General features: G+C 42.0%; 1 protein-coding gene across 1 annotated transcript in view; it reads right to left on the bottom strand.

The window, feature by feature from the left end:
- The window catches only part of AFF3 (AF4/FMR2 family member 3), a 280,973-nt gene that overhangs the window by 127,112 nt on the left and 140,903 nt on the right, over window positions 1-12,958 (bottom strand). Inside the window, exons 5-6 of the mRNA XM_040584169.1 lie at window positions 9,487-9,573; window positions 3,819-3,855 (exon numbers count right to left, since the gene is read on the bottom strand). Coding sequence (XP_040440103.1) covers window positions 3,819-3,855; window positions 9,487-9,573 — 124 coding nt within the window. The remainder of the gene's footprint in view (window positions 1-3,818; window positions 3,856-9,486; window positions 9,574-12,958) is intronic.

The following is a 12,958-nucleotide window of genomic DNA, read 5'->3' as shown; positions in this document are numbered from 1 at the left end:
AATTACCCTACAGTAAGCATTTGCAGCTGCTTTTATGCTAATCATCACTTAACATACTTCTGTGCGGAGGGGGAGGAGGAAGCCTGTACAGATGGTAGAAACGCATCAGTCCAGCCTATCAGAGTAGAAAATCTGGCCATTAAGGCTTTATCAGTTCTTACGAACTTTGTTCTCACTTGACTGAATCATAGAAATTTCAAAAATGTGTATAGACCAAGCATAGCGTAATGTCACAGACACAGTACTGATAAGATCTTTGGATAAGCATATGTAAAAGGGAATTACCTGTCAGAACAACTTGGTTTTTTCACACTCACTCTTGGCCAGGCTAAGATTTACTTTCCATTTTCCATGTAACCTGCCAAACCCATGCAGGTACCATTGTGGGAGGCTGGCATTTGCCTAATTGCTAAATCCTCTCCAGCTCTGCTGCTTCTTATGGGCAAATTTGTGTTGTCCCTTGTTTTTCTTAGTCTTTTTGGAACTGACAAAGAATATGCTACCCACCCCCCTATGGGACTGCTGTTAGCACACTTTATTTCAGGTGCTAAGCACTGCGTGTGTCTCCTGAAATGGGTGTGGACATGTGTGTGTCTGTGTGTTGGTGTGTGTATGCCTACAGAACCATATGGTGGAAACCATCAGTCCTCATGAGGATCCTTAGCCACAGAGCTGGCAGTTCTTTGCTAGTTTCTACCTCATCTCACACAACTCCCTTCCTAATCTTTCCAGATACAAACAGAGGAGATGTGCCCAGATTACTCCCAGTTCAAAATAAAATCCAAATCAACTTTTGTAGGATTTCCCCACTGAATAGTGGGTGGCCAGAGGAGTTCTCTCCTCTGAGCTGGAATTTGAGTAAATCACTCAACCTAACCGGCCAAGTTTCCCTTTCTGGATTACAGAAATAAATAATACTTATTGTTATAGAGCAGTATAACTTCAGCCGTTATGGGTTTTTAAATGCTTTGATTTCCTTGCGGGGGAAGGATAAGAGAAATGCAAATGTTATCCATGAGAAAGACAACGTTTGCAGCTGAAGTAAAACCACTGCAAATGACAGGCTCAAGAGCCACTCCAAAGAAGACACGGTGGGATGGGAAATAACAGCTAATTGGAACGCTGAAGATGCACTTTTGAATAACACAGCACATAGACCATTAGATTTCTTTCCCACATAGGGTCATTTGCTAACATTTCCTCACATTCTGTATTGGGTTTGCATGACAAGGTTTGGGTAGTGGGGGGGCTACAGGGGTGGCTTCTGTGAGAAGCTGCCAGAAGCTTCCCCCGTGTCCGATGGAGCCGATGCCAGCCGGCCCCGAGATGGACCCGCCGCCGGCCAAGGCCGAGCCCAGCAGTGATGGTGGCAGAGCCTCTGGGACAGCGCGTTTAAAAAGTGGGAAAGCCGACCCCAGCCGGAGAGAGGGGCGAGGAGGTGTGAGCGCAGCACCCTGCACCCCCCGGCCGGGCAGGAGGGGCAGGGGGGGCTCCAGGCGCCCAGCAGAGACGCCCCGGCAGCCCCTGGCGAAGCCCCCGCTGGGGCAGGCCGTGCCCCCGGCCCATGGCGGCGAACGGGGGAGCAGATCCCCCCCCGCAGCCCGCGGGGGACCCCAGGCCGGGGCAGGGGGTGCCCGAGGGAGGCTGCGACCCGCGGGCAGCCCGGCCGGAGCAGCTCCTGGCAGGGCCTGTGGCAGGGACCGCCTGAGGGACCCCCCAGCCCCAGCACTGTCCGCCGGCCCGCGGGGGGGAGCGAAGTCGAGCCCGGGAAGAGGGGAGCGGTGGGGGGAAGGCATTTCAAGATTTGGTTTTATTTTCTTACTACCCTTCTCTGATTTGACTGGTAATAAATTACACTAATTTCCCCATGTCCAGTCTGTTTTGCCTGATTCACCTGTAATTGGTGAGTGATTTCTCCCTGTCCTTATCTCGACCCTCTAACCCCTGCCCAGCTGAGGCGGGGAGCGATAGAGCAGATTTGGTGGGCACTTGGTCTCCAGCCAGGGCCAACCCACCACACATTTGAATCCTTTTTTTCCTAAATTTCCTTTGAGTTTGACATACAGGATTGGTAAAGTATGTATTTCACTCTATCTTATTTGATGTTTTATTCCAGCACCTCAACAGGAATGCTCATGGATGCAGGTCTCAGAGGTAGTCAGATTCCCTCTGCAACATTAGGAAAAGTGCCTGGGTGCCTGACAGTGACCCACACTTTTGCCATCAGTGAAGATGGTGTGCATGGGTTCAGCTGTTCTTTCGTTTGGTTGCCACCAGCCAGGCAATACCTAGTGCATGCAGCCCCAGCCCAGCTGCAAATATATGCTGATTTTGCTGAGCAGGATGAATGCGGAGATAAGAAGCTGGAGGTACTGTGGTGTGGGAGGGCAGATGGGGGGAACTGGAAGTAAAGTGAGGTTGGAGACCACTGGAGTAAGGAGCAGGGGAAAGTTGTGAGGAGGTAGTACCAATTTCCTAACCCACAGGAAAGCAGGTTTCATTAGATATGCAGAACAGCCTATTTTATTCAATATTCAAGGGAATTCAATTCAAGGGAATACTCAAAATGAAACTATGACCAAAGCTGGCCAGACACTGTGGCCTCTGATGTCGTTGCGAAGCCCTCAGCTCAGCTGGTGTGTTTGTCACGCTCGTGACTGCGTGTATTTGTGTAGCCCTCTCTATTATGGCCCTTTGGTGCTTCCTTCTCTCATTACTGTTTTCATTATTTTCCAACAGAACCTCATCCCCTTTGTCTTTTATTATTTCCTTAGTGCTGGTACTCGCAGCAATATCAAACTGGTGCCAGCAATTAAGTGACACTGCTGCATGTTTCTTCACAACATTGTCTTCTGCATGCTGACCTTTCACCAGCCCTTGCCACACTGTTTTAATAGCCTACATCTCCCTGCCTTGTCTCTCTGGATGTCTTCTCCCTCACACAGTGGGTGACCAGCTACTTTCAAAGCCCCACCTACCAGCTCAGGGCATTCTTCATCTTCAGTCACAGCCCTGTAATTTGCAAACAGGGCTCTGTGGTGGCTAACAGGTCAGGAAACTAACAAAATCATTCTTTTGGTTGAGGTGATTTTATGTTGAGAGCAGGATAGGATCATGTATTTTTAATATGCAAGACAACATTAACAAGTCAGAAGTGTCAGGGGAGAGGATTAATACTTTGTTTCACAGAATGATTCAATCTTCCCTTTCAATACAGCTGCTAAGTTTTTTACCATAACTAAATGTAATTAAAGTGCTGCTGATCTGTGCCATGATTTGTAAACTGGAGTCCACTGAAAGGCCCCAACCAGGAGTGACACAAGCACACATCACTCCCCTGCCCACACCGCTAGCCAAAAAGACCCACAGCCATATGGTCTTTGAGACATTATCTGGTGTTAGTTGGGCAGGATTTATCTAGCTTATTACTGTGCAATAGCCACAAAATATACCATTGCCTATGGAAGAGAAATGATAACAAGTCTTCCTACAGAATTTTCTGGCAGTTTGGATGACCGTGTAACTAGGTCAGCTCTTTTCTGGCTTTCTAAAAAAGCCACTTTTTTGACCTTTCAGTCTTTCTCATCTACATAATGGAATAGTCATAACAAAATGAATCCTTTTTGTTCTTCCCAGTCCACCAAAAGAGCTGACATTTTGATGGTCACTCCTCAGTTCAGTTCTCCACATTTGGCCACAGCCAGGCTCTGCACCATCCCATTCTGCTACTTGGTCCCTTACTCTTATCAGTCACTTGTTTTTCACAGACATTGTCATCCCCTCCATCCAGTGCAGCCAGAAAATGAATTTGTACTTACTTGTATTGCTGTGTCCTGTAGATCCCTGTTGTGACTCCTATAGTAATAATAGAAAATAGGTACAGTGTGTTATTTTTATGGCGATTTTTAGCTGCAATACTTGCTTGAACATTACCTTAACAATACAAACAGCATCGTTAATTGTTCATTCAATTTCAAAGTAATTTTCAATTACAAGAATAAATCCAATATTTCTTTGAAAATCCATTAATTCTAAGGCTTGTAAACTTATTTCACAACAATCCGTTAATGGTGCAATTCCTTGTCTAGCTATTACGACTCTCATGCTCACTATTCAGTTATTGATCAACCAAAACTTGTCTATTATCTTCTACAAGTTTAGATGAGAAGACAGAGGGAAGACCAATATTGTTTCATGGACCATTGGATTCCTGCGACAGTAGCACAGCTGGTCTTTCCTTTTCACATGTTGATATTGACAGTACCAGAGAACAGAAATACAGACCTAGCTCTGGGTCCCTGAGATTACAAGGTCAACCTTGTATCACAACTGCAATGTCTATGAATATGGTGCAATAAATCTGACCATTTTTTCCTTATGTGCAAATGTTCACGTATTTTACTCATAGAATTTATATGCATTCATAAAAATACAAAAGAAGCCTATAAATAGAAGTGAAATAGAAATATAAACTATAGCAAAAAGATATTTATATTAAGGAAAAAAAAACCACTTTGCCATGGACGGCAGCAGGAAAGGTATCCCGTATGTAACTGCTTCTGAATAACCCAGACATGCACGGGAATACTACCACATATACATGCTGCAGTTACAACTGCAGCAAAGGCTGTTCAGAGGGGCCAGACACCCACAGAAACACACATGATCATTTTCAGTGAGGAATTGGGCACAAGACCAGATCCCTGGCCCACAGAGGCTGAGTGATGAAGCAAATTCACAGCTCATCAAGAAAGGAACTGCAGGTCCCCAGAGAGCTCAAGGATGCTCTGACTTGGCCGAGCTGAGATTTTGCTGCTGAGTCACTCGGAAGCATACCTCAGGGGTTCAGGGCCCCAAGAGTTTCTTGGCATCTCTAAAGGGACGTTGGCTGGACTGCAGATACTGGGATCTCAGGGGCTCAGCTAGTCAAATCTGCTCAATCTACACCATTTGCTCTGGAGTCAAGGCTCTCCAGACTTATGGCTTTAATCTGTAATTTTTAGGCTATAATACACATCTACAATTCATCACCATCCTACGCACCTTAATTGCAAGACATCAAATTTTTGGGGAAGCCCTGAGCTTCTACCTTCAACTGCAGTATGAAAAGATCTGTACCGTCTTTCACATGCTGACAATAATTTCTCAATAATTTCAAATTGTCTACTTTTGACAAATTGCTTCAGCTTTTTGTGAATGCTTCTGATGACAGGATATTAAAGCCTGGTTTTTTTCTGGTGACTGAATATCAGAGAATCACAAAAAGGCAGTGCGGGTTTGGGTTGGAAGGGACCTTAAAGATCATCTAGTGTAATACAGACTAAGATTATAGAATAATCTTAAGAAGTCCGGATCAGCCTGCAGTAGTGATGTAGTGACATATACACTTGAATTTAAATGCTATTCTAGTAGTCAACCAGGCTGCCAATAAAAGCAGGCTATTAGAGCACGTTCAGTTTCCAGAATAGTGCATTTATGTACCTAGAGAAGTTTGAGGGAATACAATCTTTTTGATGGAAATACCCTTGGGTTTGCAAAAGTGTTTGAAACTGCTAAACAAGCATCTTGCTCACTTTTTTACATTTTCAACCTCAGGAAGAATGCAGCCTCCCCTTTAAATGCCTAGCACAGTATCGTACTACTGGCTCTGCATAGTCTCAAATCTGACATCAGTAAAACATATGAGCTATAACATTTTCACTTTTCCTTTTGACTGAGTCTTTAAAATAAGCATCTTGATTCTCAACAAATTATTCTTAATAATAAAGGCTAATACAAAAATCTCATAGCAAAAGAGAGAATGCTCCTACTGAGGTAGGAAAAAAGTATGACTTCATGCAACTTAAAAACCAAAGGTGAAGTCTTCACTTCTGGAGATTATTTTCCCATGTATTTGCTCCAACTTGTTAAAATCAAGAAGAAAGGAAAAAGTAAATGAATTCAGAGTGTAAAGAATAACATCACTATGATAACTTGGCTTCTGCTGAGAATAATCACCCAATAGCTTTGTGACAAGACACCAGTTCTCCTGGAGTGGATAAATTAATTCTCAGATAACAAAATGTTGGCTGATCCCATAATATCATATACATATAACTAGAAATCAAACACCTGATCAAACTTTCAAGACATGAAATCACAGTAAAAATGAAGACAGACAGTAAAGCAGAAAGCAGAATTAACAGCAAATTTTTCCCACACAAGAGTAGAGAATTAATGCCTGAACATGAAAGCTCATTCACACAAGCATCAAGTGAGCTCTTATTTACCAAATTTAATTATTCATTTAAAGTTTATTTATTAAGATGTTTTAAATAAAATTGCAATCAAATAATGCCTGATCATTTGTACATAACAAAGTGTGACAGAGACCCGAGAAAGGAAAGCACACACAGCCTGTCACATCACACACTGATTCAATTATCCTTAAGCTTTGAAAAACAAGAAATAAAGAGACTATCATTGCCCCTTCCTAGTAAATTCAGGACTACAAATTAATTCCACAGAGAAAGTAAATTCAAAGTTAAGGATGAAATGTAACTTTATGCTCTTTATTACATAAAGGACAGTTCCCTAAATGTGCTCTCCCAGCAGTGCTGTGCTGGGAAACATACTGGGCACTGCTGCACGTGGCAAACATGACCTGGACTTCCCTTCCGTTCTCCTGCGTCAGTGCAGACCTCCCGTGTTAATGTGGTCTGATTTCATATACAGGTACAGCATATGGACATACATCCCCCCCATCTACCCAGCATACAGTTATATAGATGGACACATCTGCACACTCCGTTTCAAATATGCAATTCTGTTATATTTGTGCTATATATAAATATAAACCTCAGGTTTCTAGCATTTATTGCTAGACTGATTTCAAAACCAGTCTAGCTATAGTTGCTGTGGCCTTTGCAACTTTAGCAGCCTAATTAATAAATTTCAAGTTTCAAGCTGTCAGATCACTAATTACTTGAGTTGCAGGTTAAAAGCAATGTGGCATGTATGGGAACTAATGATGCTGACACTCCGTTTTTATAGACAGAAAAGTAAGGATGATTTGCATCCTTGCAACAAGGCAAGAGTCCTACAAGCTTCTATTTTTCTCATTCCCAAAATGATGAGTATCTTTACACTTGGGAACTGTCTTCTGTTAAAAAGGACTGCAGCCTACTTGCTTCTCTGGCTGGAAGAGTCATTGCAAGTGAACTGAACTGGTCTCTCAGTGCTGCCATAAAGACTGAAAGTGAATTCACGGTACCATGCATCGCTTGGAATGAAGAGATGAATTTGATGCCCCAAATTTAGCCTTTCAGCCTCTTTGCTGGCCTTGGCCACTTCATAACTGACAGGCCCATTTATCTGAATAATCTGTGCTCTACAACAGTTTGGTGCAGTCCTTAGGTTTTAACAAGTTGGGACCACTACATAGCTTACCTGTGGGAAAGCTTCCTAAGAGTTATGGTAGCGTCCCCTATGAGATCAAATAAAGGTTTTACACCACATATTGTGAAAAGCAATAGCTAGCTTATGAATGTTTCAAAAACATGTCTGAAAAATTAGGAAACGATTCTTTGCATTTTGGAACCTGAAAAGCAGATGCCTTCTAAAGTCTGTGACTGTACAGATTCAGAGTAAGCCACAGGACTAGCTTTTAATTATTCTAAAATATTTTAAAATAGATGTGGTGTCTATGATCTATGGCCAGTAATGCAGGATTTTTCCAGGACTCTGGTCAGTTTTGTTAGGTAGTTCTTCCCCATCTCACAAAAAGCATTCTGATTTCTGACCATACAGCCCACCCAGCCCACAATACAGTAGTGATGTTATTATATGTACAAAACTATGAAGATGAAATCTTGTTCATCCTAAGCTAAAATAAAATGGAAATTCTACTTTGGTAAGACAAAAGGAAGCCACCTAGAAAAGGGTCTTTAAAAATGAATGGTAGATCTCTGACATGGCTCTGCAGTTCAAACTATTAGAATATTTCCCAGGGATATGGATGAACAGGCAGAAAGAAGATGAGAAAGTCAGTATCACCCATTATTCACATATGCTTTGCCCTATGGTCTCTGGTTCTCCTGTTCCTATATTCATCACAAGATATTTAGTTCTGAGGAAGTACATTCAGATGGCTACACAGATTCATGCATACCTTGCCCATACACATCTGCATACGTGCCGTGCAAGCACATCGTGTGGTGGTAGTTCTGACAGAAACGGCAGAGCTGCAAGCACCACTTTGTTTTTGTCATCCATCTGGGCACTAAACCCGCATGTAAGCTGCTGATACATCTGTCTCCTACTGGATTTACTCTAACATAACCAGCCCCTAGCCCACCTACCATCTTCAATCAGCTGCCTGCCTTCAATAAGCAAATCGACAGTGGGTTATTTCCTTCTTTGTCTTTCATAACATGCCAGAGATGCTTTGGTTTACACCCTCGGTGCTTCAAAATCATGACACTCATCCATGGAAAAGCTGTTTTACTGTAGGCAAATCTTGAAGGATTCTTGGCTTTGTGCTTGTAATTATTCTCTGCACTAAATTTTGCAGAATGGACTTAAAAGCTACCAGAGGAGTTTGCTTTAACAGGAGAAAGGCTATAAGCAGCATCAATACCATCTTTCAAGCTTGAACACTTCATGAAATATGCTTGTGGCATATAAAAAGTATATGGTGATACAATGTGAAAATTTTATTGGCCTTTGCATAGGAGCGCTGATTTCATTCCCTCCTGACTTACCAAGTATAAATAATGTGGTTTCCCCAAGCTCGTGCCAGTGAGCTTTACCATGCCACACTGCATCCTCCCTGGGAAACGCATACGACAGTGGAGCTGGTTTCAAGGCACCATCAGCAGTACCAGTGGCCTTGGTCCCTTGAGAGACCAAATACTTCCCTGGCAAATACTCTGTGGCCTCTCTGGGCATCATGGCACTGGGCTGCCTGCCTTTCTAGCAAAGCTGGCTCTGAAGCCAGGTTGGTGGCAGGGGATGTATGCCCACTCCTGAGCCTCTGACTGCAGAGGCCAGTGTATTAGTAAAGCCCCCCTCAGACCTCAACAGTTTCAATAAAAATCTCGGCTAGTGAAGCCAAATGAAGCAGGAACAATGGATGCAAGCAGGAGCTTCTTGACTTGCAGCAGCTGTATGTGCCCTGAGGTATCAGTCAGGAGCTCAGCAGGTGCCTGCAGAAGGCACCACATCTGAACACCCCACCAGGGACACCGGCAGTTTTGCCTTGCAGCGAGGAACCCGTGACCCACACATCAGCATTAGTGCTGCTGCCAGGAGATATGCAAACCAGAATGTGTAGCCCTGCAGAGGCTGTAAGCAGGGAAAAGTCAGGGGATACTAGCACACACACACAAAAGGTCATCAGCACAGCATCAACCTCAGCCCAGAGGCCTCACACGCTTAGGCAGGGCTCATGTAGGACATATTTTGAGGTGCAGGAGGCACGGTTCTACATGATGTTGCGTGTCTTACCTTGTTTGGGAAGGGAAACTTGCTTTGTTCTGCCTTTCCTGGTGTATGAATAGCTGACAACGGTGGGGGCCATGAATGGGTCATCTCCTGAAAAACAATATTGCACAGCAAACTGTGTTTAGAAAGTCAATGGAAGAGGAGACAATGATAGTATATCAGTAGCAAGAGTGCCTGGGTAGTGGAATATTTAAGTTACTGCAGCTTCTAGGAAATGCCAAGTTTACATATAATCTAGACAATACATGAGCTACATTGATTTTTATCTCAGACTCCTGAGAGCAGTTCTTAAGCACCATTTAATTTTCCTGAATAGTTAATGTATCTTAAGTGCAAGAAGTTTGATTTTTCTGACAATCTGCAACTACATTTTAATCATGCAATGTATTCTGGATGGTGAGACTAACAGAAGAATCTTTTTTTGTAGTATGGGAACAAAAGTTTCAGGTCATGACCAGTGGGGTACACACTATGGAATAATCGCAAAAAAGATTTCATAGACAGGGTCAGAATGATAAATGTTTTAACACTTGCTCAATGATTAATTCCTAAAATTGCCTTTATCATTGTAAAGGAGTTGAATAACTTCCTAACTGCAATGTGTTTGTGCCTTGCAGAACACAGGCATTCGGCAAACCCTAAACAAGGTGTCCTGCACTCCACCTTTGGCTCTTCCCTGTGTTGTTTTCAAGGATATTTTTTTAATAGCTAAGAGATATACGTAGCTTGACCTGACTTGTATGCAGTCATCCTTGACACAGCTTCAGGTAGCAGGTAGACCCATGTTCAATGCCATCAATCATGCAAGCCTGAATGAGTTGATCTCCAAAGCAAGGCTGCTTTTGGGGAGGTGTAAATTAAACACTTCAGACAAGAAGTTTATCAAGAGAGAGGTTTCATATTTGTCTCTAGGGCAGGCTGTTAAAGGATAGACATGGGTTTTGATATGTTCAGAACCAACAGCCATAGCATTTGGTACAAAGTAACCTAACAGGATTAGGAGGAGAGGAGTAGAGCATGACAACCCTGAAGAGTCAGCCCCTAAGTTTCAAGAGCTGAAGAGCAAATAACATCCTGCCTAAGCAGGGATCTCGCTGACACCATCAAGGGTTTGCCTGGCAGATGCTTTGCTGGGTTTCGGTACCATTAGCTGACTGCGGAATTGTTTCTCAAGTGATGTTCCAAGGAGTCACACTGAGATCCATGATCAGTCCCAAAATAATACTGGAGTTATATTTCCATGACTCATTCCTTTTTAAAAAGAAAGGAAAATGTCATTATTTGAAAAAAGGTGCGGGTGAGTCTCTTGTCCATTCTTCGTTAGTGCTTATGGAAGTTCTTCCTGACCCAGCACGGACTGAGCTGGGGCATTTTTTACATAAGGGAAAGTCTCCAGCTGTTCTGCCAATGAAAGGATCAGCCCTTTCAACATAGTTTATTAGTAATAAATGTCACCTTTAAAGCATTCTTGATAAACAGTTTATTTCCTAATAAAAAATACATTCTTTTATTTTATTTGAGCCTAAAAAGTTACATGATTTATTATACTTCTGTAATCTGTGTGCGTGCCTCTAATCAGAGCATCATCTGGTTTGCAGTTTCAGTATCAGAATTGCTTTGCTTTTCAGTTCTTTGAGGCAGATTGTTCATCATATGACTTCCTTATCTGATAAGTGCCAGCAATAGCAGTATATAGTCATTTTTAATATACAGTAAGTTCTTTAAACTCAGGCAACAAAAAACACAGGCAACCAGATTGCTGTTTGCTAAAAGTACCTGGCACAAATGCTATTGTTTTCAAAAGATTAAGGAATTACATATTGAGAAATACTTCAACAGTAAAGGTTTATGACCATAAATTGAAGAAAAGGAGATTTGCAACGTGGACATTTAATCTTAAAGCTGTGATCTAAAAAAGTATCGCTTTATCACCTGCTTTTCTTTGCTTTTCCCTTACAGGACTATTTACTTACTTTCTAGAAATGGGATGCCGTTCACATAGACTACAGGTGTTTCCACTGGTAAAACCCCGCTCCCAAACAAAGAGTTTTTCCCTACAAGTTGGGCTGCTGAGCCCAAAAGTATGCACAGGGATGAACTATGTGCCCCTTTCTTCTGAAGGGCAATGCTTTACGTTATCTCTGTCAGCTGAAGAATCAGGGCAGCCAGACTGGGAAAGTCTGGTAGCTTTGACCTAAAGTTATCCTACTTGTGAAATATGCTGTTCAGTACTTATGATTTCCATTTGCCCAAGAACAGTTCCTCCAGGTGATACGGTGGCTGACCCCCACTTTCACCTTCAGGGAGATATCTTCATGCTATATGCCATGCAGAAACCGATCTTACAGCTGCAGAGCTCTTCCCTCCCACCTTGCCAGCCCAAGTCTGACAATGATGCCTTCATCCAGGGAGAGGACCAGAGGGCTGATTAAAAATAAGGGTGACCTTTTTTTTTGACATGTCAAAATCTTTCATTTCTTCTTTTCCCCAAGATTGTTTCTCATCCACACTTCAATGAAAAATGGCCTTAATGGTCTTTCTTTTTAGCTAGCTTCTCTTCTCCCTTTTACTTTGTGTTGTGGTATATAATAAAGCTTTCTTCATAATTTAAATTTGACGCAACCCTTTCTAACACAAAGCTTTAGTAAGACCACTGATATTTGCCTGGGTTAATAATTGCCATTATCATGAATAGCTGGATGTGAATTTATTGGAATAATATTTTGAGTTGTGATCATATGCTGTATTTTATCACTACCCTTTGGAATTCAGGCAACTATAAAATGAAATCAAATCAGAAAAAAAAATAATCAGAAAACTAACATGAAGAATATCCCAAATTATGGGTTGTCACCTCTGAGGAGTGGTAAGATTTCAACGTAGTAAATATTTTTTAAAAAGAAAAGCATTAAACGATGTGCACAGTCTCGTTTCGGCTGCCAAGCTCAGAATCTCAAAAATCAGGAGAAAGGATTTAGATGAGCAGAAAGTGCCAACACTTTGCAAGGTCAAGCAGAAACAAATCCAGAATGTGTTCCTGTGTGCCAGATCTCATTGTTTTGAACTCTTATCTAATTTGAGACAGTTTAAAACCACCGACGGTGACACAGAATTATATTAAGATGTTTTTTTAGTACATGTTGTGAACTGTTTGAAAATGTAAGCCCAAACAGCAAGTATCTAACTAACTAAATAGAAAGGAGTCAACTTTTATTGTTAAAGTAAACTTTCATGTGCATCTTCTCTTTTCTGCTCAGCTAACCTGTCTGTCTTTGGAGTTTGGGATTGACAATATTGGCATAAGGCACCAACTGGACTGGAAAAAATGTTTCAAATGGACTGATGAAAATGTACTAAAAATACTTGGCACCTTCAAATTGGTCCTAGAACATTGATTGACACAGAAGATTTTTGAAATTAGAAAGAGAAAAAAGCAGGGATTTTTTTAAGCATAAATCAAACAAAAAATAAGTCC

This window comes from Falco naumanni, chromosome 2 (assembly GCF_017639655.2).
Source record: "Falco naumanni isolate bFalNau1 chromosome 2, bFalNau1.pat, whole genome shotgun sequence".
Taxonomy (NCBI): domain Eukaryota; kingdom Metazoa; phylum Chordata; class Aves; order Falconiformes; family Falconidae; genus Falco; species Falco naumanni.
This window is presented reverse-complemented; position numbering and strand designations above follow the sequence as displayed.